Below are 27,791 nucleotides of genomic sequence, written 5' to 3' on the forward strand. Positions count from 1 at the left end.
GGCGCCACCACGCCATCACGCTGCAGTACAGTTCAGCAGGATGGATGAGCACTACTGGAATGGGAGGTTTATTTTGAAGTAAAATAATATTCCGTCTTTGATGACTTTATGTCTGTTAGCACCTGACTTGTAGCTAGGTATACAAGGGGTTATTAAATTAACCAAAAATTAAGAGCATATTTTCCTTTGTGCCTCTTTTCAGTGGAATTGTTCAGGTGTTGTAAGAAGCCTCATGCTTGATGCTTAATTGAATCTGCATCAAACGTTTATCAAACTGACTGAGAATTGTTAGTTAACGTGTGCACCTTCTCTTCAGATGTACTTTGATGCTTCACAGTTAGGATATGGATAAACTTAACATTTTAATGAATTACAAGTAATTGACCATGCCACATGTCAACGCAATATATGTTTAACGTTTAGGCTATGTCAGCAAAACCATGTTACAGTTAGCAGTAAAACTGTCACAATAAGGACACGAGATTTAACTGTTGACGTGATGGAGATGTGAAATTGTGACAGTTTCAGTGTCACTTTCAGGCTTACTCTCGAAATCTAAACATCAACGTTCCTGCGTCAGAGTCGACTGGACAGAGAAAAAGGACGTCCACTGGACTCGTTGGCCCTTTTTCCCAGTTCAGCACTAACTGTTCCACGCACCCAGTTCCCCTAATACCACCCAGGTAATCTCCACCCCGAGATTACTGTCCAATGCAATCAGTCACCTACACTGTCACCTCAGACACCATCCCCTGACTCATCACACACACTCTCACACACACACACACAGAGAAAGAGCGAGAAGCACAAAACGTACACACACAGAAACCCCACAGACAGAGGAATGACATGAGGCAATATGCAAATCCAGCACAATCGCTTTTTTGGGGGTGAATTACAGGAAGTTTCACTAATAGCATGAGACTGTAGTGTTTGTAGGATGAATTGCGTGACAAAATATGAAGCAAACCTTAAGTAAAAAGCTACAGACAGACAGAGAGACAGACAGAGAGACAAATAGGCCGACAGACAGACAGACAGACAGACAGACAAATCGACAGATACAAAGATACATATACATAGATACAAAGATACAAAGATACACAGATACACAGATACACAGATGCACAGATGCACAGATGCATAGATAGATTCTTCCAGTATTGGTGAGGCCAGCTGGTGTGCTCAGACAGGCTGTGAGAAGGACAGAGTGGTGGGGGTTGTTGTGCTGTGGGCTTGCTGGTGCACCAGGTACTGAGTGTGCACAAGAGATTAGGATGTGTGTGTCTGCGTGTGTCTTTGTGTACTAGTGTGTGTGACTGGTGTGGTGTGTGAGAACACAAAGTGTTTCCACACAATTGCAAATTGCCACTGTGTTGGGGATTAGGGATGTGTGTGTTTGTGTAGGGGCGGGGGGGGGGGGGGTAGTATTAATGTGTGTGTGTGTGTGTGCTGTGAGTGATTGCGACTGACAGCACACTCTGTTTTACTGGCTGGCCAGCAGATTTACCCGACCCGTTTTAGACATTCTAATCTGGATTAAGCATTGCAGTGTGTCAGTGAGGACATGGCCCAGACTATTCTCCTCCCTCAATCCTGTCCACCTCTTCACCTGGTTTTCCTTTGCCACCCCTCCACCTATCTATTTCCACCCCATCACCGAGATCTGAGTGCCAACCTCTCTTGGATTCTTGCAACCTCTCTTTTTACAGTTTTTTCTATTGTTTTGGTTGTTTCCTGGCCTGCCCTTCCTTCAAAACCTGAGTCTCCTTTGCCATTCTGTCTGTTTGCATCTCTCACTCCTTCTCTGTCTTTCTTTCTCACTCTCTCTCTCTCTCTCTCTCTCTCTCTCTCTCCTTCTCTTTCTCTTTCTCTCTCTCTTTCTCTCTCTCTCTTTTGTCTTTGTATTACAGTCAGTTCTCCAATTTAAAATAATCCCAAACCTCTTCCATAGCACCAGTTGGCACGCGTGTGTGTGTATATGTGTGTATGTGTTTGTGTGTGTGTATGTGTCTGTGTGTGTGTATGTGTCTGTGTGTGTTTAGAGGGTGGGGCACGTGGCAGCATGTGTCTAGGGATTACAGCAGCTCAGAGTTTTTCCCTACTTCTCTAATTGCTCGTGCAGCTCCATGTCTATCTGTCCCCTAATCTATCGGATCTGTCATCTGGGAATATGTGTTCTACGTTTGTACTGATATTAAATTATATTATATATATATATAATTTATAAATATATTATATATTATATCCTTGTCAATAATATAACCAGAACTGGTCAGAACACAGAAAATAATGATGACTGGAAACTGGTCAAATCTTTGTTAGAAAACATTAAAATGTTCTTCAATTGTCAACCCATTGTCATTCTGGATCAAAATCCATTACTTTTATTTCGGTTTACATAAATTCAGAGGTAAGCTCTATTTGTGAAGTCCTACTATTACTCAACACTTGTTAGTTACAAAACTTAACAGGTTTTTTTCTTTGTCTTTGTATTTATCTTTTTGCTCATCTAATTTATTTTACACATCATTATTTATAACTGACACCAACATACTTCCGCACGTGTAACACTAAAACAACTTTATTGTAACGAAATTTTTTGAATAAAGTATTACAACATAAAAAAGAAACAGAGAAGAAATACACATATTTTAACAATGTTTCCGACTGCTGTTGCCAAGCACTTCCCTGTTCTGTCTTACTCAACCAATAAAGTTAGTCCATGAAAGTATTGGTCCCTGGGTTCGATATCTTGTCTCAAATCTCCTGGGATTCGTTGGTTGATGTAAAGTCAACCTGAAGTCTTCATCGTCAAACTGTGCCCGAAAAGAACCATATACCGTCTGCTCGTTCTTGTTTTTGGATGTTTCAAAAAGTTGTATTCATACGTCAGTTTAATCCACCTGCAGTTCCTTCTGTTCTGTTGTTTGATATCACAATATCTCTTTGAGTGTGTCTCTCTACAACTGAATGGATTGCTCTCTCGTTCCTGCCTTTATCTGGAGATAAGATACTTACTTTTCAGATAAAGCATATTATGATAAATCAAATGAGCTTTGTGGGTGTTTGTGAATTTGTGTGTGTGGGTGTGTGTACATGCGTGTGTGTTCGTGCGTGTATTTTCGAATGTGTTGAGATCACATAGTTTATTGCACAGGTTTAACGCAGTTTACAGTAATCTGGTAACGATCTGACAACACAACAACATATTGCTTAAAGAAACTCAAGGTCCAGATGTAAACAGAGAACAAAAAACTTTCTGAAGGCACAATCAAAAGTGGCAATTTCTTCTAACAAATTGTTTTATTTGATCACAATAAAAGAGGGTAGCATTTGATTTTGTAGAATTCCCATTAATGTATTTAAATTACAAATGAAAATTACATTTTGGACAATGTTCTTATGGACTTTATTATCAGGTCTTTCATTATCATGTGGGCCTATAGGCCTAATAATTTGTTTAAATCTAAGTCATATTGTTCTAATTTCCGAAAGATAGACATTCGATGTCCATATTATATTAGTTGTTTTTCAGTTTTCCAAATAATTGAATTGCATAGATTTAGTTCTTGGTGGACTGTTTTATGTGAAAAACGAAATTTACTTTGAATTGAAATATATGGCAGCCCATAGAGATGGAAAGAGGGAGAGAGAAATAGAGAGACTGAGAAAGAGAGAGAGAGGGAGAGGGGGAAGAGAGAGAAAACGAGAAAGAGAGAGAGAAGGGAGGGGTTACTGTGCGTCCACTTTGTACCTCTAATTAGCTTGTGCGGTCGGTAAAATTACTCAGTGTAGCGGTATCACCCCGACGCATCGGAAGCACGCGCCTTTTACCTGTACCAGGCGTGCAGATATCGGGAAAGGAGGGATCCTCGCACTTTCATCATGTCCCAAACTCACGAGAGCATTTGAATCCTGTCTAACTCCAAATGCTGCTATAGTATCGGGTCAGTGAAGTAAAAATAGAGAAGATAATAGATAAGGGTGCTCTGTCATAAACTTTTGGACATCTCCACAAACAGTGACGCGCTCCACTAAAGGCATTCAGTACACAGCTCAAGGTGGACCGTATTTACAAACTTTTGAGAATCTACGAGAAGCACTAGGAAAGATCATTCTGTGGTTTTCCGTGTCTGTTCAGAGAGGAAACCGAGTGGACGAAAGGACTTAAATCCTCACGCAAAGATGATGTCCTACATCAAGCAGCCTCATTACGCCATGAACGGGTTAAATCTTCCTGGTCCCGGGATGGATCTTCTACACACTACAGTGGCATACCCCTGTGAGTATAATTTCATCTTTATTTGACCGTTAAACATCTTTGTTTCTTGTAGGCCCATTTCAAATAGCCAAATACTATCTAGCTTTACGCGCAAGGATGGCCAGGCTCGTGCGTAACACAGGTAAAACATTCAAATACAATATAAAATAAATAAATATTTTTTTCAGATAAGCGACGTCAAATGTAGTTTCAAGACTTTTACTATTTACTAACTTAGCTTAGTATTAGACTACCACTAAGAGATGAATTATAATTTCACCTGTAAACATTACGAGGTCAGAAAGTATTTCGAAATTACAATTCAAACCATCATTTTATCGCAGAGAAATCTATTGAATTGCTATATATCTCCTACGAAATATGACATAGAATAGTCCACATCTACGTGCTCAGGTATTGCATTCAACCTGTCTATTAGCAATGTATTGGGCTCCGGTAAAACAGATATCGTTCAGATAGAAAAATAACTTCTAAATCACCCAAATTAAAATGTTCAACAGGATATGTTAAATAGGCGTACGTCCTGTAAAAAAAATGTTTGTATCATTGTAGGAAACCTCTCTTTGACATACAGAATTTTGAGTGTTCTCATTAATCATGCCAACCGATCATTACCATTATTATCACACAGTTTCTGTATCTCTGGATTTCTCAGCCACCCCGCGGAAGCAGCGGCGCGAGCGCACCACCTTCACGCGCACGCAGCTGGACATCCTGGAGGCTCTGTTCTCCAAGACGCGCTATCCAGACATCTTCATGAGAGAGGAGGTGGCCCTCAAGATCAACCTGCCCGAATCACGAGTCCAGGTACGGTCAGGACAAGGTGTCTGAAACGCAACCTGAGTCTAGGTGCATGACGTGCAGAGTTTTGAGTGTTTGGGAGAGTTTTAGTGGGCACATCAAAACAACAGCTCTGCCAATTGTAGAAGCCGTTGGTGTGAGATTGCTTTAAATAACGTAAAGCCTCAGGGAAAGCGATGGCAGTTGTGTACGTAAGACGAATGAATGTACCGCGCGATGATTAGGCTATACCGTTAATAACGTGTGTCCGTCTCTGCAGGTCTGGTTCAAAAACCGCCGCGCCAAATGCCGCCAGCAGCAGCAACAGAGCAGCGGCCAGTCCAAGCCCCGCCCTCCCAAGAAGAAGACGTCACCGGCCCAGGATCCCAACCCCCCCGACCCCGTCGGCAACCCTTCCGGGTCCTACAGCCCCTCCCCCATCCCCCAAGGCCCTTCCCTGGCCCCCAGCTCTAACCAGGGCAACGCAGCCGTATCCATCTGGAGTCCTGCCATATCACCCCTCCCCGACCCTCTGGCCTCCTCTGCTGCTCCCTGCATGCAGCGCCCCTCCGCTTACCCCATGAGCTACGGCCAGCCCTCCGCCTACACCCAGGGCTACACGGGCACCTCCTCCTACTTCACCGGCCTGGACTGCAGTGCCTACTTGTCTCCCATGCACTCGCAGCTTTCCGCCACCGGGGGAGCCCTCAGCCCCATCACCGTCCCCTCCATGGGGGGCTCTCTGAGCCAGTCCCCGGCTTCGCTCTCCTCCCAGGGCTACGGCACAGCCTCCTCTCTAGGGTTCAGCTCCGTGGACTGCCTGGACTACAAAGACCAGCAGGCCTGGAAGCTGGGCTTCACCACTATGGATTGTCTGGACCACAAAGACCAGAATTCCTGGAAGTTCCAGGTCCTGTAGCGATGAGGAAGAGGATGAGGAGGAGGTGACAAAGTGGAGTGTGACAAGCTAACCTGTCTCAACGAGCCCCTCGCCAGAAACGGCTAACCCTGGCAGAGGTTCCTTTTTGTTTTGTTGTCTTTTATTCTAAGTTTCTTGTTTGTTTGCTTGTTTTTTTTTTGTGTGTGTGTGTGGGTTTTTTTTTCTTCCTCAAAGCAACCCCTGTAGAATGTGTCTTTCTTTCAGGGGAGGGGAGAAAGGTGGAAAGGGGAGCTGCTCATGTCTCTCGTCTCTAAATGCAGGACATCAAATATTCCTACTCTCTCTCCCTCGAGCAGTTCAACAGGGACAGAAGGCCAGTCCTCCAGAATGGACAGAAACTCAGAAACCGATCTTGCTGCGCTCGGTTCCAAACCTGTGGAACCGTATCAAGAGAACCCGACGGTTCCTCTTTGGGTTAACAGGTTATAACCACCAACCTCTCTATCGTCGCTCAGCAAATGCTCTTTATTTACGTAGATTTTAATGTTGATGGCTTGAATGTCGCTTGTAAGAAACTCAGTTGTAGGAGGTGGGAGGCCGAAGGCTCGGCTTACAAGGAGCTTTGACCTTTTCTCATCGTCACGTCTCTCTCTGAAGGGACCATCAGTATTGGTTAATTTGAGTTTTTAGTCATATGTTATCTTTGCTTCAGTTTAGATCGTCATTTGGATATTTTGACATTTGTTTCGGAAGCTTATTTATTATTAAGGTGTTAGGCTAGCGCCATGGCTATTCTATATGAAACAACTTATCTTTCTCAATGTTTTGTTTTGTGACATTAAAGCTAACTTGAATACAAATTTGCCTACCGATAATCCTGATTTTGTGAGTTTCAAAATGAGAGTTCCGTATCTGACATCGTGGCAATGATATATTACCTGAAGGACTCTTTCATTTGAGAAACATCAATGGGTCTGAGTCTTCAGAATCCAGTCAGTTTCTTTTCAGGCAGCATAAGTGGTAATGTGTCAGAAATGTAATAGAGTTGTGTTGTTCTCTAGTTCCTCTCTGGTGTGTTTCATATTCAGGGATATTCACCCTGTCCTGAATATCTGTCTCTGCTCTATCTTGCTGTCGGTTATTTTTGCTGATCTGATTCTGGGAGTGGCCCAATCCTCTTAGCTTCCCTTCAGCAATGCCCTAAGTGAATTAGTCAGGATTACTCCCTGTCCCTCTGTCCCTCTCTCTCTCCCCCATCTATGTCTCTCTCCCTCCCCCATCTCTGTCTCTCTCTCCCTCTCTCGCCCATCTGTCTCTTTTTCCTTCCTCCCCCTTCTCTTTCTTCCTCCATCCACCATCTTGTGTCCTTGTCCTCTCTCTCTTCCCATATTCACAGTATGTAGGCGTCAACCTGTCTGTTTGTCTTTGCTTTACGCTGTCCTCCACTTCGTTTGTTCTCTCCTCAGTGGTTGTGTGTCCTTGCAACATCATGCAACCTGTCTGTCTGTCTGTCTGTCTGTCTGCCTGTCGGCCTGCCTGCCTGCCTGCCTGCCTGTCTGTCTGTCTGTCTGTCTGTCGGCCTGCCTGCCTGCCTGTCTGTCTGTCTGTCTGTCGGCCTGTCAGTCTGTCTGTCGGCCTGTCTGTCAGCCTATCTGTTGGCCTGTCTGTCTGTCTGTCTGTTCTTCCTCGTGTCCGTGCTTCTCTATAAAAGTTTCCTAGTCCAGGCCTCTGACCCCAGGAAGGCCTCCCATGTCCCTCCTCAGCCTTCATCTCTCCCTTTTATCTTCGAACCTGAGTGCTTTGGCTGTGACACGTGGTTTGTTGTCCCTCCAGTAGACACCAGGCATATCCACTCTTTCTTACCCTCCCTCCCCTCCACAAAACTCTGCTGACTATTCTGTAATCCCTGGCTGACCTGGTTACAGGCATGCAACACGACCACAAATCAAGTAGAAATACTGTACTTGTTTGTTTCATTCTGTTTTGGTTCATGGGCATTAAAAGTGAGTTTAGGATATCTAAAGAAACTGAAACAAATGTACATATACAGTGTTTAAGGAAAAAGTGGTGTACCTTTAGAACATTTAATCTAAAACTCCCCCATGTCTTTTTCTTCACACACCGGTACAAAATATTTTACATGGATTAAAAATCTGTCAAATACACAGTAAGGCAGCAATTATCTCCCATCTTGATTTAGGAATAAGAAATAATTGAAGGCTGCATTTTTCAAAATACAACTATATCACTGAAACTCTGAAAGTATAGAGGAAAAGGCAGGGTTTCTGCGCATCCGACTCTGCCCTAATCCCACTTTGAACCAGTTTTAATCCCAGCGCACTCCCTCTCTGCGGTCTGATTGGTTAATCCCTGCCTTTATTCCGGTGCCCTGATTGGTTAATCTCTCTCGGTGGCTGCAGTGTGGGGTGTAATCTGGCCATCAGCACTGAGAGTTTCAGACAGACATTTGTGCCGTAATCCCTGCCTGGAACAGATGTGTTGGGGGGTTGATCACATGACCCCCCTGGTCCTTGAGCCTTGGGGAAGGTGAACACACACAGGCTCAGGCCCGGGTGAGCAGGTCGGGCGAGCATGTCGGACGAGCACGTCGACAAGAGGAGGCGGCCATCTTCCTTCCTGCTCTTGAAGAGACTGCTTGTGGCCTTTTCTATCCCTGCTCCTCTCACCTGCAGCCCCTCTCAACCTTGTTGCACAGGTATCAAGGAATGATGCTGCAGTTCGACCACCGGGACGTATTAGGGCTCTTTCTTCACCTGTGGTGTAGTGGTGACTGAAAAAGCGGCATGTATAAAAAATAAATAAAAAAATCTACTGGAACAAAACTAATGTTTTCGTTAGGGGTGGTTTACAAGTGGGTATTTACTGTGTCCATACAAACATGAAAGGGTAAACGCTGTATAACTGTATAAGGTATCCGGCTGGTCATCACCGCTTCTACCAACTGCTTTCTGGGTTCCTGCTAGGTGTGGCACTATGAGGCAGAAGAAGGTAAACATCCTTGTGTGTACACTGGAGCCGACACACACACACAGGAAAGCAGACACACACACACACACACACACAGGAGAGCACACACACACACACACAGGAGAGCAGACACACACACACACACAGGAGAGCAGACACACACACATACACAGGAGAGCAGACACCCACACACACACACACAGGAGAGCAGACACCCACACACACACACATTTACATTTAGTCATTTAGCAGATGCTCTTATCCAGAGCGACTTACAGTAAGTACAGGGACATTCCCCCTGAGGCAAGTAGGGTGAAGTGCCTTGCCCAAGGACACAACGTCATTTTGCATGGCCGGGAATCGAACTGGCAACCTTCAGATTACTAGCCCGATTCCCAAACCGCTCAGCCACCTGACTCCCACACACACACACACACACACAGGAGAGCAGACACACACACACACACACACACACACACACAGTCAACTGAATGAAGATGGTATCTTGAGTTAACAACAGACACCGCTCACACAACAGTTCACCACATCCACTGGTGCTGGTCCACGTTCTACTGCACAGCTACACAGGAGGATATGTAACTGCACAGCTACACAGGAGGATATGTAACTGCACAGCTACACAGGAGGATATGTAACTGCACAGCTACACAGGAGGATATGTAACTGCACAGCTACACAGGAGGATATGTAACTGCACAGCTACACAGGAGGATATGTAACTGCACAGCTACACAGGAGGATATGTAACTGCACAGCTACACAGGAGGATATGTAACTGCACAGCTACACAGGAGGATATCTAACTGCACAGCTACACAGGAGGATATGTAACTGCACAGCTACACAGGAGGATATCTAACTGCACAGCTACACAGGAGGATATCTAACTGCACAGCTACACAGGAGGATATCTAACTGCACAGCTACACAGGAGGATATCTAACTGCACAGCTAGACAGGAGGATATCTAACTGCACAGCTAGACACAGGAGTCACACACAGGAAACAGGAGGATATCTAACACAAATATTCAAATGAAGAAACCCAACAGGCTATTTTGTGTAACATCTATTTATTACCACGATAATATGAGAAATTTTGAAAATACAAAGATCCGCTCATTTAAACATCTGAAAATCTTGAGGAATAAGAAAGAAAAAAAAAAAACGTAAGAAAAAAAAAAATGAGGTTATATTGTTCCATCACAATTCTTTTTTGAGAAAACGACTGATTTTATGGACTGGTCATCGATAGAGTGAAAAAGACAGGGGACACCCAAACGAAAAGAGTAATTCTTGCTACCAAGTCGACCCTTCAACTGTAGTTACAATTAATGCTGATCTACACAGACACATGTAGAGTAAAATGGATGGAGGGAACATGGATGAAGACGGGATTGTGGAGCTAGACTGAACAAGAGGTTAGCATGTAGCTCCCCCTTGTGGCTGCCGTCGGAATAGCAGCTCTTTTGAAACAGAGAACCCTTTCCTGATTTTTCCAAACAGAAGAAAAATAGAAATAATTCTGAAAAAACAGTGAGTTTGCCATGTGGAAAACGTAGATCCTTTTACACCATAATTTGAGTGGTAAAAATAAAACGACATAGTATGTCTGAATTATCAAAAAATAAAAAGAAATTGACACCATATCCACATTTATAGTTATCAATATTTTTTAAGTAACCACTTTTTTTTTTCTCTTTTTTTTCTCTCTGCGAATACAATTTGTTTGACTGATCAGAACTCACAAACACACACTAACAACAGAACAATATTGCTCCCCTCCCACCATAGAGGTGGAATTACAAGTAAGAGAGGGGACAAGTAAGCGGTCAAGTTCCAGGTAAAGAGGAAGGTGAAGGAAGCGTTGACGTTCAGAGTGGGTGGGAGGCAGACAGGGAGGGAGGCAGGGAGGCAGACAGGGAGGGAGAGAGGCAGGGAGGGAGGCAGACAGGGAGGGAGGCAGACAGGGAGGGAGACAGGGAGGCAGACAGGGAGGGAGACAGGGAGGGAGACAGGGAGGGAGACAGGGAGGCAGACAGGGAGGGAGACAGGGAGGGAGACAGGGAGGGAGACAGGGAGGGAGACAGGGAGGCAGACAGGGAGGGAGACAGGGAGGGAGACAGGGAGGGAGACAGGGAGGGAGACAGGGAGGGAGACAGGGAGGCAGACAGGGAGGGAGACAGGGAGGGAGACAGGGAGGCAGACAGGGAGGGAGACAGGGAGGGAGACAGGGAGGGAGACAGGGAGGGAGACAGGGAGGGAGACAGGGAGGGAGACAGGGAGGCAGACAGGGAGGCAGACAGGGAGGGAGACAGGGAGGGAGACAGGGAGGGAGACAGGGAGGGAGACAGGGAGGCAGACAGGGAGGGAGACAGGGAGGGAGACAGGGAGGGAGACAGGGAGGGAGACAGGGAGGGAGACAGGGAGGCAGACAGGGAGGGAGACAGGGAGGGAGACAGGGAGGGTTCAGACAGGGCAGAGGCCGGGGGGGTTAGTTTTAGTAGCACCCTGCTGTGGAAGTTGCTGCTCCCCTTAAGCAGACCAGCCCCCCCACCCCTCAGCTGGTGCCTGTCTGTCACCCCCAAGAAACACACACACACAACCAAGCAACGTTCCACTTAACAAACTTGCCGTTCTATGTGTGTGTGTGTGTGTGTGAGGTGTGTGTGTGCGCGATCGATCAGCAACATCTATTACATGCACGAAAAAAAGGTTACCCTAAAACATCTGTCGAAGACAAAACTCTGAGCGACAATGCTCCAACACAATTCTATCCCACCGTAACCACGGTTACTCTAAAGTCTACCAAGATAGCAGGGAGAGGGGGGTGGTGAGGGAGGGAGGGGGGGCTGGGGGAGGGAGAGGGGGGCTGGGGGAGGGAGAGTCGGGGTTGAACGGGAAGAGGGGGGGATAGTGAGAGGCGACGAATACGAAAATAGAGGAAGTGAAACATTAAAGAGAGAGAGGGGGAGAGATAGGTGGGAGGGGGGCGGAGTCTGTTCTTAGGCGCGCTCCCCGCGGATACGGCGTGCCAGCTGGATGTCTTTGGGCATGATGGTGACACGCTTGGCGTGGATGGCACACAGGTTGGTGTCCTCGAACAGGCCCACCAGGTACGCCTCACTGGCCTCCTGCGAGAGAGAGACATGCAGACGGAGGGATCAGAGGGGTCAGGTCACCTTGTTTACATTTACATTTAGTCATTTATCAGACGCTCTTATCCAGAGTGACTTACAGTAAGTACAGGGACATTCCCCCGAGGCAAGTAGGGTGAAGTGCCTTGCCCAAGGACACAACGTCATTTGGCACGGCCGGGAATTGAACCAACAACCTTCTGATTAATAGCCTGACTCCCTCACCACTCAGCCACCTGACTCCCTCCCTGACTCCCTCCCTCTTGTTGGCACCCGCAGGTAGATTCTGTTTGCAGAATGTCTTGACAGACATTTTAGATACACGGTAGACCCTCACACAGACGTGATAAAAGTCCTCATTGTTCTATTCATCACTAAAGCTAAGAACAATTTAAATAGAATAACAACATTTTATTACTCTTAATGTAGTTATTATTTTTACTAGTCTCTGAAATGTGACTAGTAACCCTCCCCCTCCCACCCCCACACACACACCTGCAGGGCTCCGATGGCAGCACTCTGGAAGCGCAGGTCGGTCTTGAAGTCCTGGGCGATCTCTCTCACCAGGCGCTGGAAGGGCAGCTTGCGGATCAGCAGCTCAGTGGACTTCTGGTACCGACGGATCTCTCTCAGAGCCACGGTCCCGGGCCTGGAACCAGAACACATCGTAAGGGGGGGAAGGTTAGGACGATTCTAAGGTCTGTGATTTAGGTTTTGGAGCCTGGTTGCAAATTTGTATACATTGATCTGGATCTTTTATCCAAACCGAAAAACAAATCGTGCATGGAAAGTTGTGTTTGGCATCTGTTGCGTTCGGCGGGGTACAACTCTTTGAACCCTAGTCCGTCTGTGAGTGTTGGAGGGAGCTGGTGTCGTACCTGTAGCGATGGGGCTTCTTCACTCCACCTGTAGAGGGCGCGCTTTTGCGGGCAGCCTTGGTAGCCAGCTGTTTGCGTGGAGCTTTTCCTCCGGTGGATTTACGGGCGGTCTGCTTGGTACGAGCCATTTCGAGTTATCACCTGAGAAAACGACGAAAAACAACGCGACGTCAACAACTGTGCTTCTGTTGACGCGCTACCTCAACGTGTTTACTTTCTGTTTTGCAAATCAGTTATTTTGTCTACAGATCAATACATCGTGAACAGCATTTTTCAATTTGTCGAATATGATAAGCTTATAGTATAATCGTTATGATGTATCGTCTTCATTTGAGGTGGCTTTGGTAATATGTATTGGGATAAACAGCTGTAATAACAATGTGGCCAGTCTAAAAGCGCTAGATACTGATTTAACCAATCAGACGAGTATTGAGACCTCAATGTAAAACTATCCAATCCGATCGTCAATGTCGTAGTTGACGACCAATCGAGTCATTTTGTGCAGACCGTAGGGGCGGGTGGATGAATGTAGTCCCGCCTCTAACCGCAAGATTATGGCGGCCTCAGATGGAGGAGCAATCGAATGAGCCTACCAATGTTAAGGCAAAGAGCGGGACATAAACTTTTAAAAATCTCTCAAAAACTACAAAATAAATGTGACATCGAATATTAGGATATCAAAGTAGACAAATGTAGGTATCCTAAAACTCGCTTAGAGTTTCAGGCGAACGTTTGTTTATATCGTTTGAGCGAAGTAAAAATGCACATGAAAGTGGAGCGGAATGTTCTCTCTGCCTAGACCAGTGGAAGTAGAAAGCCCCTTTCTCTGGCATCGCGGCAGTCGATTCTCCATTTCTACACCGTAAGAATAAAAGCCTATTTTGATATAAAATTAAGTTTAACAAATCAAAAACTTTTACAAAACGGTGATTAAGTGTTTTAGACAAAAATATATGGTAAAATTTGGAACTTACCTGGAGTGAATACACACGTTTTTTCGTTGAGAAATAAATGTTATGGTTGTCACCAGTGTCAGTATTTACTATCTCTCACACAATGGAAGCTGTGAGTCCAGAAGGAAAATGGCTGCCGTGTCAATCATCCGTCTCCCATAATGCAACTGAATTCATTTCTAAACTGTTTTGATATTTTCGCGGAAATATCCAAGTTTTTCGGTTGTTTTTCCTCGAGTTTTCTTGAGGCGATCTTTGGATGTTTACATATTTAGAACGTTTACGTCTATTACTTATTAGATTATTTTTCGAAACTATTTTTATATAGTCTATTCTAGAGTGGATTTACTGAGTTGTAGCCTATTTTACCAGTTTTAACCAATGTAAATGCTCACTCAATATATGCAGTAGGCACGTTAAATAATTTATGACTTTCCTAACTCGACTTTTATTATTCAGAACAGTTTTAAAGGTAAAGGTAAGACAGTTGCAACATTGTCTTTAGACATTTTATCTGATTTATCACTTTATAGGCCTACCTGAGAAGATAAAAGAAGACACCTAAAACGGTTTGGTTGGTGTGTCAGACATTTTTAGCCATGTAACAGTAAGGTCACATATTCTGACGACAGCTATAAAAATATATGACCTCTTGTGCCCAGGTGACCTCCCTGTTACATGGCTGAAAATGTCTGACACTCCAATCAAACCATCTCAGGTGACTTATATCCTTGCCATGTATTATAACCAAAAGACAGTCACCGATCTGGTCAACAGCTAGACCTGGGCACAAGAGGTCACATATTTTGATAGCCGTCGTCACAATATGTGACCTCAGTGTTAACATCTTGTTTGAAGGTTATTTTAAACAATACATGCAGCGTTCAAAGTAGCCTACTTATTAAAAACTCTACCTGTCCACAGTCCTCTGTCTCTCCCTAGTGGCTTCCTCTCAAACAGATGATGCTTGACATTTACTTCATAAGAATCATAAAACATGGGTTGATACATTTTTAATAAGCAAATTGGCAGTCAGAGACCATGACATGTTACAAAACTTGCTTAAATTAGCATGCGGTCCCTTGGCAACGAATCTCAGGCAAATTTTGATTATTGTTGTTTTTTTTTATACACATTTGATAACCAGACCAAACTGTACAGTACTGAGGACAAAACATACACAACTTATTTACAAGATATTTCCTCTTCACATAGGCCCTATCCAATTTTGGATTAGCTTCACCATAAGAAGGATGGTAGCCTATTCACACTAAGAAAAAAAAAACACAATCGGAGAGATAAAAATAAACAACATTTTGTAGCCGTGAGGCCAATAGCATCATCACTAAGTAGTTGCTTCATACTAAAGCCTCCCTGCCTATCAGTTAATGTTCTCGAAGAGGGAGGCCAGGGAAAAACAGGCGGGAATCCAGAGGTTCTTTCAACAGAACCAGAACGGCATCCAGAGAAAGGAGCGCATGGCAGCGCCCGCCGCCATCCCAGCGAGCATCCCCAGAACAATCTGCTCCCCGAAGTCATCGTAGGGGTCCCTCTGGATGATCACATGATGTGTACCTGGGTGAGAGGGGAACCGAATGAGCTCTCAGGTGTGCACGACGCAATGCAAGTTTAATGGAACAGAAGCAAGGTTTCATTATGACACAGGTTATATTACAGCTACTGAAATGCAGTGCTAAATTTTGATTATTAGTTGTTACTTAGTTATATGATGAATAATATCAATCATCCTATTGTTTATTATAATCAGTGAACACATGACACAAGGAGGCATCGGTTTTACACGTTTGTTGTGGATGTCCACACGTGTCCTTACCTGAGCCAAGTGGGAGATTGACGGTGTTGTGGCCGCAGAGAGGGACAGATTGGTATGAGTCATCGTACGGGTCATAGGTAAACACTGCCTATAGGGAAGGAAGATTAACACCTACTTAGCATCGAGCTACTTCTGAATCTCAAAGTCGATTGCAATGAGTTCTAGAATGTCCTATCTGGAACTAATTACAATGAAAGAAGAACCATTTAAAGATGTTTTAAATTAAAGAACCATAAGGTTTGCAGAAACCCTTATAAGGGGCTTTTTTCCTCTATAAGTAGGTCCTCTCATACAAATAGTCTTATATGTAGTGCACTGTAGCACCGATAGCACTTACAACGACTTTGTATATGTTTAGGGTTGATATAAGACAGCTCAATGTGTCAATTGTTACTCATTAACTTACTGGATTTCGTTTTGCCTCCATAACAGTCAACTTCCATGCTCTGTGAGGACAAGGAAAGAGAAAATGAATGAATGGATATTTGTCGCAAACAGCCTATATATGGACATGTATACATGCATGTTATACACTGAACAGTCTGAATGTGTATAATGAGAGAGTGAGGGGAGAGAGAGAAAGAGACAGAGAGAGATAGAAAGAAAGGGGTGAGGACAAGGGAGAGGGAGATGTATACAGAGAGAGAAAGGAGATAATAGTAGGTGGTCTTACAGCGCCTCATCTTCACTGTTGGCACACGCGATGATCTGGGAGCCATCTTTCAACTGGATCACTAGTAGGTTCTCTCTAGGGTGACTCTCAGGGGGAACAGCTGATCAAAAGACAACAAGTTACTTGCTTGCGTGTACACACACACACACACACTCTCACACACTCTCTCTGTATCTCTGGGTAACCTCTCTCTCTCACACACACCACACAGAACCCACCTCCACACTCGAGACCGATCATCACATCCACACAGCTCGTCTTGAGGTTGACTCTGTGTTCGTACTCGCGTCTGCTCTCCGTCCTGTAGAAGACCAGACTCCCGTCGATCCACAGGTCACACCAGTTCAGCTTCCAGCGCTTGAGGACGGAGCCTGAAGACAGGAGCAGAGAGTGGACAAGGGAGTCAGGTGGCTGAGCGGTGAGGGAAGCGGGCTAGTAATCCGAAGGTTGCCAGTTCGATTCCCGGTCATGCCAACTGACGTTGTGTCCTTGGGCAAGGCACTTCACCCTACTTGCCTCGGGGAATGTCCCTGTACTTACTGTAAGTCGCTCTGGATAAGAGCGTCTGCTAAATGACTAAATGTAAATGTAAGGTGATGGTGGACAACTGTTAATGTCTGACTGTCCAAGGAAAGTTTACTGATAATGTTTTCCATACCATTCATTCTACTCTAGTCAGAATATAGTCTAATTTGGGATGCTGGGTTATCACAGAATTAAGTGATGATTGATTTAGAGATAAGGAGCCCACAGTCATTTCAAGCGACTCCATGAAGACTTAATAATTATTCAGGCATTTTAGGGCTTATTTCACGTGTGGTTGTCCCATCCACGTAAAATCCAAATATGCTTGTCTGTTGGTGTCATGCATTCAAAGGAGTGCTGCCCCATTGGTTGTCTAATTGCCCAGAGAGTCATTGATTGGGTAACTCAGATAGTTAATTGGATTAAGGATGAATAGAGGGCGGATTGTAGTTTCATAACAGTAAGCGTTTCCACATTCCAGAACCACTCCATTCCTCCAGTTTGTTTTCTGCCACTAGCTCATTGACTTTATTTTATGTAACTTTTACCTCATAAAGTCATCCACTGTTAACCAGGACATAGATTTCAAAACAAAGCAAAGATAGACAGTGTGTGAATACTAGTTGGCAATGCCTTTGCTCCCTCTTCTTGTCTCCCACAAAACCGTTCCTTTGGTCTTGTTTATCTGTTCAGGCTTTAGGCATACATGTGATATCTCGTCAACTCTGTAATTAGTTTTCATCTGAGACACTATATATACCACATCTTCCATACATTAATCATTTTTGTTGACATGATACACTGTATACCCTAATTGATAATAATATCAAAGCGACTTACCCTTTCTCCATAGCAAGCCTGATTTAAGCAACGCCATGGCTCTAAAGTGGCGTCAGAGTTGCTGTTTTCGCAAATAATCCAAAGAGGAAATCTGGAGTGGAGTTAGAAGCGTTTGTGTTCACAAGCCAAGATGGACAATAAAAATACCCTCTGAGGATTTCCCTGTGAGGAGCTTGAATTTATGGAAGCTGACCGCAACGGAGTCTTTGTTTTGTCTTGAGAGGAGACAGTGCGGTCTAATCCAGAAGTGAGAGGCCTGACCTGCTGGATAATTCGGGATTAGAAGCCTGGATTGACCACACCTTCTCTCTCTCCTGACTCACCTTCCCTTTTCTGGCCATGATTCCTGTTCCTCAAACCTGCCTAGGTCTTTTAATCTGTCATCAGTGGCTTTAACGTATCAAAGAAAATATTGACTTGGTTTATGCAGTTATCATACAGACACACTCACACACACAAGTAGCACTGCTACCCCCGAACACTCACCTTAATATATCTGTGGATTAACCCTAACTGTTTCACTAAGTCACTCATGTCATGAGAAACTTTTCCTACTTCCTTCAGCACTACATTTACATTTAGTCATTTAGCAGACGCTCTGTCGCTTATTAGCGACTTACAGTTAGTACAGGGACATGCCCCCCGAAGCAAGTAGGGTGAAGTGCCTTGCCCAAGGACACAACGTAATTTGGCACGGCTGGGAATCGAACTGGCAACCTTCAGATTACTAGCCCGACTCCCTCACCGCTCAGCCATCTGACTCCCTCAGCACTACACTGATCTGTGTCATTATCAAGCCTGTTACCTGTCTCACACGTGAAATGCAGATCTGTTGGCCTATTAGCAAAGAAACTTAGTTTCTATTTGATCTGTGTGAGATCAACATGGCTTTAGACTTTCCTAGAAGACTCCTGGCTGTTCAGAGTCTGAAGTCAGTGATAATGACCTATTTTCTGACAGTTATATCACAGTGACTCGGCTATGCTGGAGATGACTAGAATAACTGTCTTAATTTTCCCTGTGAATGAATTAGGATGGCAAAAAATAAATTACAGAAAAGATTACAGTGATAACTACACCTGAATTACTATATTTTCCTCCCCTAGTAGCTTATTACATCATTGACAGTAGTAGGGCATATACATTTATATAATAAAATATTAATAATATTGTTCAGAGGTATATAATGATAAACAAACGGTAACCCATCAAGTACTTGTGTGCAAAGGGGTTTTTCAGAATCTGCCATAAACAGGATCTTATGTTTGATTTGATCTGTTTTCCAGACTGACACTACACATTGTAGCCACTAGATGCTGTCCACCATAGATGACCTTGACTGTCCTGCACCAAGAGTACAGCTATACTGTGAAGATCATGATGTTCACAATATGACAATAACAAAGAATCAGTTTGATTATGTGTGTGATTGGGGTTATAGCAAGATAAAACTAATAATATCAACAATGGGGATTCATATTGATATTACAATTATTTGTATACATTTTTGGGGTTTTCTTTAATCAGTCACGGATGGTTTATGTAAATCAGTTGGGCCTATATGTAAACTAAACACGAACTAAATACGTTCACTCATTTCTCACACACAAACCATTATAACCTAAACCGTGAGGGAATGTTATGTTTTATTCATAGTGTGCCCTCTATAGTAATTTAAGATGCCTCATTTACATTAGGCCCGTCATAATAGTCATAAGCAAATACATCATAAATGAGAAAAATAATATAGAGAATAGGCCTATTTTAATTATATTCATCAATTTTGAAACTATGAACATGGGTCCACGCTTGGGCTATAATTATAGGTTCATTTGCATTTACCTATAGTATATTTGCTACTATTCTGAGTTTGTAGATGGGCATATAAGGTTTAGATAGTAAGCTATTTGTGTAACATATCATACGAGGTTGCATTCTGCAATTTAGTTTTATGAAGACATATTGTTATGAATATTAACCTTGACACATCGAAATATTTCCAATATGGCCTACGGTGTTCAGCCCCTCGTTTCCGTATGGGGAATATAAATTGCCTACATTTTTACCGCTCGTTACAAAATGTATTGTATTGAGTATTGAGTGTGTGGTTGATTAGACAAGGCCTAGAAGTCCCTCTTTGACTATCGTATGAGAAAGTAAAGGTCCTCCTCTTGTGTTTGCAATCTTTACTGCCCCCCTCCGTCGCCCCTGCTTCTCGCTCTCAAAATTCCCATCCCCCCACTTTCTGTGTGTGGATGTCGATGCTACCAACGTCGCTCATGAGAAAGCAGCGAAGCGAACCTAGGAGAAAACCGCCAGCATTGAACAAGGCAAAATAGTGACAACTCGGGACCCTGCACTGAATCCAAGACAAGCCAAAACACTATAGAAAATTCCTTCGGATATTTGGTGAGTAAGATTTTCCCAGATGTGTTCCTAGTTTGTGGACAGATGTTGCCGTATAATGTTTAATGAAATTGTCATTTGAACACGTTAAAAGGATAGACGGAGACAAGGCTATTTAAGATGGACACACGTTCCAAGAAATAAATCAGGGTTTACAAAACATGAAAAATGCATGTCAAGTGTGAAACAATGTGGGTTGGTGTGTCTTTAATGTTACTGCGGTGTAGAACAGTCCACAGACAGAATCTCGAGGATGCGTTATAAAGACGTGACGGGCAGACTGTTAGTGCGGTGGAATTACCGCCGACCTCTTGTCCCGGTTATATTTTTCTGCTCCTGCAGTTGCAGCTTTGCAATTCGCAAAGAGACGTGCGGCTCAAAATGGTGTCGGGAGTTAGACTGTGTGACCATAAAAAAACAAGTGAAATTCTGAGCACAGCAATTATTTCCACGACTGAGTCCACGAGCATAGCTGGGGGAAAACTATCGTTTCGATTTGTTACATCCGCTGTAATGGAGGGCAATCTTTTGTAGGATATTTCAAGACCTGGCATTTATAAAGACGCACTGTACATGCTAGTGTGATAGCTAGTTGGGAATTGTTTTGTTCGTCAATGACTTTTCCCATTCGTGGTGATGTTGCGTTTTTCCTTTGGAGAATGCCGTATAGCCTCCTATTAGCCTTTGGCTAGAATAGCTAATTTGATATAAGCTAATTATTATTTCATCGTTTTTGTGGCATAATGATGATACGACAACAATGACAAGACAAAGATAACGTATATAATAAAGACTAGGCTTGTATATTCATTTGAACCATAAACACGTAAATAACATGAATAATAATAGCATTAGGACACAACTCGTCTTTTCATTGTCATGTTTAGATTCAGCATCCTACACCACTGATAAAATGCCTTGAGATCAGAGAACACAGATATAAGCATCACATTCAGAGATCGTCCTGTCCTGTGCAGTCTATACATCTTTAGCACGACCAAAACACCATCTTCTTCTTTTACGGTTGTCTCCCCGTACAGCCACAATTGCACCATGCTACATCTGAGGATATGCGAAGCTTTGTTAGATGCGACGAAATCCCAGAAGCTGAGTAAAGAATCCTATACTACGGCCCCGATTTATTCCCTGATGTCATTTGAACGGTCGCTAAATCCACCAATATACGGTTACAGGGAGGATAAAATGTGATTATCATCGTAGATTAACCACTTACACGTGTATTCATGTGCCATGTGGCGATGGAACCCCTAGTACACTCCAGGCCTCATGGAACCAGCTATGTTGCTTTACCCCCGAGCTCAACGCACTTAACCAGCAGCACAAGCACTCACAAAGAGGTTGTGCAGGAAAGAAGAATGAGCGTGTAGGAGAGGGTGAGAGAGATGAACCAACATGCCCAGGGGCTATCTCAGACTGAACTAAATCCCTAGCCTCCATCGTTCTGTCTTTGAAGATACCACAGAGAGATTGAGATCATTCTTTTTCCTCCTTTTTCTTCAAAATTTTTTATGTATCACTGTGATTCTCATCTTGTGTGTGCGTGTGTTTGAGAGGTGAATCTTGTAAATTGACATGACAGTAGGTAAGACAGGTGCAAGTAGTCTATGTTATTGTATATCTATAACACTTCCTGACTACAAGTGAGGGCCAGGCTAGCTTCCTGACTACAATACTGTCTTAGTTGTTTCTGATCCAAAGCAAGCTTGGTCGTGAAAATCCCAGCAAAAACAGTGAGATTTCCTCATGTTAAGCCAGGGGATTATGGGAGTTGTAGTTTTAGTAGGGACGTAGTTGAGATAGTAGTTCAGCTACGAAAGCGAAAGTGGCAGCAGACTCGTGGCTCTTCCCACCCACAGAGCTCATGTTTCAGCAGGTAAACATCCCAGTGTGGACAAAGACGGTGTTTCGTCTTTTCACGAAACACCGTCTGCGTACGTGCTGTTAGCTCTGCCTGTCTCCAGAGGGCAGTGACAAATCACCCCTGGAGAGGTGACGGGTCCCAATTAACTGTGGAGACGCACTTGCCCTGGTGTTAACACCACAATGTTGCAAATGGCCTCTCTGTCTTCTTTTCCCCCCCCTCCAACGCCTCTTATCTCGGTGTTTAATAAACACTCCGTTTAAAATCAAACCAGCCCCGATGATGAACAGGAATGTTAATAAAGGCTTTTGTTAGAGCCCATGCGGTAAGAAGGATTGGCCTCAGGCCTGTAGCATTTGTGAAACGTTTTGCTGAGGCGTCGGAGAGTGGAGGGGCCTGGTGGATGTGTGGAGGAGGGTGGAGGGGCCTGGTGGGTGTGTGGAGGAGGGTGGGGGGGCCTGCTGGGTGTGTGGAGGAGGGTGGGGGGGCCTGATGGGTGTGTGGAGGAGGGTGGGGGGGCCTGATGGGTGTGTGGAGGAGGGTGGGGGGGCCTGATGGGTGTGTGGAGGAGGGTGGGGGGGCCTGATGGGTGTGTGGAGGAGGGTGGGGGGGCCTGATGGGTGTGTGGAGGAGGGTGGAGGGGCATGGTGGGTGTGGGGAGGAGGGTGGAGGGGCCTGGTGGATGTGTGGAAGCGATGGATTTGGCTCAGTGTCTGAAAATCTGGACTGCCTCTCACCTCAGCTTCCCCAGGGCTGCCCCTCTCTGGCTCTGCCTGGGGCCAGGATGTAGGCCTCCATGCTGCTACACACACACACACACACACACACACACACACACACACACACACACACACACACACACACACACACACACACACACACACACACACACACACACACACACACACACTCATATCCACTCATGAACATATCCACAAGCACAACGAGACATCTAGGACACGTACGTACACACTCGCACTCAACTGACACACACACACAAGGTTAAGAATCTGCGCTGGCTCACAGTGTTCACAGAGGGAGAGGTTAATCTCATTCATCTCTGAAGACCGTTGGGTGGCAATCGACTGATTATTTATCTGAGGGAGATATCAACCCAGAGGTGTTTATGCTTCTAATGAGACTAGGAAGGAGGTAGTCCTTGGTTCGTCTGCCCCGGTTCTGTAGAAGACTGCTCCTCCATACAGCTCAACGAGTAAACCTTTCTTTCTTTCTTTCAAACACCCTGCTCTATCTCTCTCATCTCTCTCTCTCTTACTCTCTCTCTTATCTCCCTATTTCATCTCTGTCTCTCTTCCTCTCTTTCTCTCTCTCTTATCTCTCTCTCTACCGATGTTTCTCCTACACATGTTCGCTTTAGCTCAGCGTAGGTAACGAAGCGACAACAAGAGGGAGAGAAATAGCGTCTAGGTGGCCTCTCACGTGGCATCTGTACCTGAGCTTGTGTGTGTGTTAAAGTCCGCCCTCATCGTTTGTTGTGTGCGTCTGGAGGATGAACTGACAGACAGACTGGGGGGGGAGGGAGAGCTCAGGGCTGGAATGCGCAGTGCCTCAGAATACATGCAATGGAATGTCTTGCAGGTTTTGTTGCGTGTCTGATTCCCCCCCCCCCACCTCACCCCACCCCAAGAGACTGTTAGAGGCGCGTTCAAGACTGAAATAAACCCCCAATGTTCTCTCTTAACGATGTCTGGGCTGGAGGCTCTCGACATGAATAGGATGAGGAATTGTTTGCCACGGGCGACGTCAGAGAGAACAGCACCTCAGCACCCCGGTGGTGCTCATCGAGGATGTTGAGCGCGCTCAGAAGTCGCTCTCTCTCATGGCGTCCTGCTCGCGTCTGAGTTCAGGCCTCAGAACCTTCCAAGGTCCTTCCTCCCCCCCCCGCTACTGTCATTCTTCTCATCTCCATCCCAGGTCTTTCCAAGTGTAGCCTGAGGCTAAGATGCTAGATTAGACCGTGTCAGCGTTTTTTTTAATAGATGGGGGTGGGCGGGTAATGAGGAGAAAGTACTTAGTTGAGATAAGGACGGATGTAAGGGACCAGGCATGCTCTTTACAAACCGGAGAGTGAGCGTTAAATAAGTTCTCTTGACCTTTTGACCTTGGTACCCTATGTGGTGTGTTGTTTAGTTCATGCTGTTATGTAATAATGAAATGTAAAACTGTGTAAAACAGGTAAGCGGTCATGTTTGAGGTAAAAGGGTTTGCTGTCGGATCAGTTGGTGAATGATGTTTCTGAAAATGTAAAACTGTCCAGTTGTGTTGGAGCAGGCAGTGGCCTGGCCTGTGACACAGAGGGCACTGCTGTCCCACCAGGAGTTTCGCAATCACACCTCTGTCATGCTATTTGCATGCTTTACGCCTATATTTTGGTTATGAGCTAGCCTAGCTTTGCTTCTGTTTAATTATCATGACCGCCTTTCTCTGGATCTCTCTCTCTCCCTCCCTCTCCTCCTCTCTCCCCCCCCTCTCTCTCTCTCTCTCTCTCTCTCTCTCTCTCTCTCTCTCTCTCTCTCTCTCTCTCTCTCTCTCTCTCTCTCTCCCCTTCCCCCCCTCTCCCTCTCTCTCTCTCTCTCTCTCTCTCTCTCTCTCTCTCTCTCTCTCTCTCTCTCTCTCTCCCTCCCCCCCTCTCTCTGTCTCTTTACTTGCTGTCATGTCCTCTCTGCCTCTGCTGTAATCATGATTTATTTATTTCGTTTGCTCTTTTTAATTTCACAGAGTTGCGTTGCCTCTCCCTCTTCATCTCCTTATTGCCCAGAGAATGGCCGGCGGGCATCCTAACGACCAATTCAGTTTCTTGTACCAACCCGAAAGTGCTCAGAACCTGAAGAGGTCAGTGTAGAACAACTTCAGATCTTCTAATGACCCCTCCCCCCCCTCTCTCCTCTCCTTCCATGTGGTTTAAAGACCATGTGTGAAGTACAGGAGACTTTAACCATAATCAGCTCTAAAAATGTCATTGGTAAAACTGTGAGTGGGACAAATTGGAAACAATATTTTTTTTTTGACTGTTGAAGCGAGTTGGTACTGATTAAACTGAATAATTTATGGTAGTGTTCGAAACGCTTTATTTTACAGGCTTTTTAGTGCCAGGGAAACAAAGGCAGTAAACGTTATCATTGAATAACACTCCTGCTTGTGTTTTGAATACAATTTAGCAACATTGATTCTCAATGTAGTTTGGAAAGGTACCTAACTGAATCTGCACTGTAAGATAAAGCGTTGAGAATGTTTGATTTAATATATCCACACCTTCACCTTCACTTGCGTTGATAATGAGTACTGATGATATAATTGCCTTTGCTTATGGTTTGTTCACAGATAAAGTAATCGCTTTGTCTCCGACTCTAAGTGGGGGACCCTAAGTTGGCTCACAAGCTGAAACTGAAGCTGCTTTAACCAAACCGTCATTCTCTCCTACTAATTGAACAGTGTGTCATAGCTTCAATGATTTTTTTATGGTTTTAGTAGCTCTTTGATTCATTGTGCCCCCACCCCCCCCCACCCACCCCCACCACCCTTCCTCCCCCACGCTGGGGACGTGCTGTGATCCAGACAGGTGACAGGAGTTGATGGATCGATCCATTGCACTTCAGAAAAGGGGGTGGGGGGATGGGAGCCTGACTGCTTGTCTTACGTAACCCTTTCCTCTGCATGTTCTTCTCTAACCCCCCTCATCACATACATGTCTTTGTTCCGTGCTCAAATTCAACCTTCCCGTCAAGGAGGGAGATGACGGAGCCCTAGCATGTGTGCAATACTCGTGCATAATGTATATATTTCTCTGTAAAGTCACTGTTCATTCTTAAAAACACAGATTCACATCCCGATAGGAGAGTCAGTTCCTTCAGTCCGTAGAACCCCAACGTTCTCCCTGTATTTGTAGAACTGTCTATTTCTGTGTCAGAACCCACCCGTTTATTTCGGGAAGGCAGAGGTGGGTACTAGCCTCTCTCCGGTGAGTGGGAAGCAGGGACGCTGCTCTCTGCAGCGTCTGCCCGACAAGCACAGCCTGTCACTACACTGAGCCCGCTTCCACACGGACAGCTCCCCTTTTTTAAAACTCGTCTCGTATGCAGGGGGCCAGGTGGCTGAGCGGTTAGGGAATCGGGCTAGTAATCTGAAGGTTGCCAGTTCGATTCCCGGCCGTGCCAAATGACGTTGTGTCCTTGGGCTAAGGCACTTCACCCTACTTGCCTCAAGGAGAATGTCCCTGTACTTACTGTAAGTTGCTCTGGATAAGAGCGTCTGCTAAATGACTAAATGTAAATATATGCGGTATGTTTCTGTACGTCTGGTTTCTAACCTTCTTACAGGCCCCGAGTCAGTCAGTCGGGTGCTAGCGTCTCCCTAAGATGGTTGTAAATATCCACGACACACGGTCCCCCTCTGCTGGTGTTGTCCTTAGCTGTACCTCCTCTGCTGTTGGGACACACATCTAATCTCTGCCCTGGTTTTCCCTCTCAAGGAACCTGAAACGTGAAAATCTGTGTTTTAATCCCTTATATTATTTATATATATTTATATATATTTGTTATTAATGTGTAAGGCTGCATTTCTTTGTGTGGCGTCCTCTAACCTTGGGTACAATGAGAGAAGCCATTTTCTCTCTTTTTAATTTGTTTTACTTGAAGAGTCACATAGTTCACAGCATCACTATGTCAACAGTGCATGAAGGGTCCATGTGAAAGGTCAAACATGTACAGTCCACTGTCTGCAGCCAAGTTTATCCTACTGACCACCTGCTGTTTATCTCTCTCTCTCCTCTCTCTCTCTCTCTCTCTCTCTCTCTCTCTCTCTCTCTCTCTCTCTCTCTCTCTCTCTCTCTCTCTCTCTCTCTCTCTCTCTCTCTCTCTCTCTTCTTCCCTCCTCTCTCTCTCTCTCTCTCTCTCTCTCTCTCTCTTCTCTCTCTCTCTCTCTCTCTCTCTCTCTCTCTCTCTCTCTCTCTATCCCTCTCTCTGATCTCCCCTGCAGTAAGGGTAGACTGTCTTCCAGTATGAATCCTGTGTACAGTCCCGTTCAGCCCGGCGCCCCATACGGCACGCCCAAGAACCTGGCGTATGCAGGTGAGTCCAGAAACACCACGGCCGTCTGCCACCTCGGAACCACGTCCCGCTTTTCTTCTTCTCTCGCGCCTAACAGGAAGTAACGTCTCAAACTCGTGGGTCATTAGTAGTTCCAAGTTGTGCTCGAGACACGTGAGACACTTTTACGTAGCGTGGCATTTTTCTGGGGATCGAGGCTAATAGGCTTCATCTTAGTCTTGTTTTACTTGTATTCAAGCTTATTCATTCAGCGAGGTTTTCCATAAAACATCTTAATGAATTTCCCCCAAGTCTTCTATCATCTTCAAGCCCAAATTACTTCAGTGTATTCTCCTGTCTTCATGAATAATAGAATTACATTTGCTCTCCTCTCACACCTATTGCTGAATTTGTAACAGAGATGAATCCTGTCTAGTTGCAGAGGGCTGTCTTTACAATGACGATGCACATCTGTTATTTGTTCTGTGGTTCCCTCTGCCGATTTGTGCGTTCCTAGACATGCCTCAGATCAGGGCAGAGGAACAGTGTTTGTAGACGTTATATGGACACGATTGTCACGTTACAGTAAGATGGGCATTTGAAGCACCCCAGCAAAAAAAAAAGCCTTTTGTGTAGTAGCAGGGGTAAGATCGCATGTTGGATGG

The 27,791-nt window shown here is 44.8% G+C and overlaps 4 protein-coding genes across 9 annotated transcripts in view; 2 read left to right on the forward strand and 2 right to left on the reverse strand.

Moving 5' to 3' along the window:
• The first annotated feature begins 3,773 nt into the window (after positions 1 to 3,773).
• Positions 3,774 to 27,791, forward strand: part of crx (cone-rod homeobox) — a 24,487-nt gene continuing 469 nt past the window's right edge. The window contains exons 1-3 of one of the 3 annotated variants that reach the window (XM_062453943.1): positions 3,774 to 4,285; positions 4,941 to 5,092; positions 5,346 to 6,809. In XM_062453943.1, the coding sequence (XP_062309927.1) occupies positions 4,189 to 4,285; positions 4,941 to 5,092; positions 5,346 to 5,984 (888 nt within the window). In that variant the 5' untranslated portion in view covers positions 3,774 to 4,188 and the 3' untranslated portion in view covers positions 5,985 to 6,809. Of the gene's footprint in view, positions 4,286 to 4,916; positions 5,093 to 5,345; positions 6,810 to 27,791 lie in introns of those variants that run through there. The other 2 variants (XM_062453942.1, XM_062453941.1) reach the window with 2 other exon arrangements.
• On the reverse strand, positions 10,010 to 14,098 carry h3f3c (H3 histone, family 3C). 2 transcript variants are annotated; one of them, XM_062453955.1, is made up of 4 exons: positions 13,943 to 14,098; positions 12,969 to 13,109; positions 12,586 to 12,739; positions 10,010 to 12,087 (listed from the first exon to the last, which is right to left on the reverse strand). In XM_062453955.1, exons 2-4 carry the CDS (start codon positions 13,094 to 13,096, stop codon positions 11,959 to 11,961), a joined length of 411 nt encoding a protein of 136 aa, XP_062309939.1. In that variant the 5' UTR covers positions 13,097 to 13,109; positions 13,943 to 14,098; the 3' UTR covers positions 10,010 to 11,958. The 2 variants fall into 2 exon arrangements, with proteins under 2 accessions (XP_062309939.1, XP_062309940.1); XM_062453956.1 differs by having other exon boundaries at positions 13,960 to 13,999.
• On the reverse strand, positions 14,927 to 17,882 carry plekhb1 (pleckstrin homology domain containing B1). Its single transcript, XM_062453953.1, has 6 exons — positions 17,794 to 17,882; positions 16,647 to 16,799; positions 16,429 to 16,528; positions 16,162 to 16,201; positions 15,756 to 15,843; positions 14,927 to 15,496 (listed from the first exon to the last, which is right to left on the reverse strand). The coding sequence occupies exons 1-6, from the start codon at positions 17,828 to 17,830 to the stop codon at positions 15,363 to 15,365; spliced, it is 552 nt and encodes a 183-aa protein (XP_062309937.1). The 5' UTR covers positions 17,831 to 17,882; the 3' UTR covers positions 14,927 to 15,362.
• The window catches only part of LOC134014075 (protein FAM168A-like), a 19,743-nt gene continuing 11,865 nt past the window's right edge, over positions 19,914 to 27,791 (forward strand). Inside the window, exons 1-3 of one of the 3 annotated variants that reach the window (XM_062453944.1) lie at positions 19,915 to 20,202; positions 24,821 to 24,934; positions 27,077 to 27,168. In XM_062453944.1, coding sequence (XP_062309928.1) covers positions 24,864 to 24,934; positions 27,077 to 27,168 — 163 coding nt within the window. In that variant the 5' untranslated portion in view covers positions 19,915 to 20,202; positions 24,821 to 24,863. Of the gene's footprint in view, positions 20,203 to 24,820; positions 24,935 to 27,076; positions 27,169 to 27,791 lie in introns of all 3 variants that reach the window. The other 2 variants (XM_062453945.1, XM_062453946.1) reach the window with 2 other exon arrangements.

The sequence above is a fragment of the Osmerus eperlanus genome, chromosome 27 (genome assembly GCF_963692335.1).
Source record: "Osmerus eperlanus chromosome 27, fOsmEpe2.1, whole genome shotgun sequence".
Classification (NCBI taxonomy): domain Eukaryota; kingdom Metazoa; phylum Chordata; class Actinopteri; order Osmeriformes; family Osmeridae; genus Osmerus; species Osmerus eperlanus.

Coding starts and splice junctions, on each gene's coding strand:
- h3f3c (XM_062453955.1), bottom strand. CDS start 13,096: ATGGCTCGTACCAAGCAGACCGCCCGTAAATCCACCGGAGGAAAAGCT. Junction 12,740..12,968: donor AAGAAGCCCCATCGCTACAG/GTACGACACCAG, acceptor TTCTGGTTCCAG/GCCCGGGACCGTGGCTCTGA. Junction 12,088..12,585: donor CTGCCATCGGAGCCCTGCAG/GTGTGTGTGTGG, acceptor TCTCTCTCGCAG/GAGGCCAGTGAGGCGTACCT.
- plekhb1 (XM_062453953.1), bottom strand. CDS start 17,830: ATGGCGTTGCTTAAATCAGGCTTGCTATGGAGAAAGG. Junction 16,800..17,793: donor AGGCTTGCTATGGAGAAAGG/GTAAGTCGCTTT, acceptor TCCTGTCTTCAG/GCTCCGTCCTCAAGCGCTGG. Junction 15,497..15,755: donor CAATCTCCCACTTGGCTCAG/GTAAGGACACGT, acceptor CCTCTCACCCAG/GTACACATCATGTGATCATC.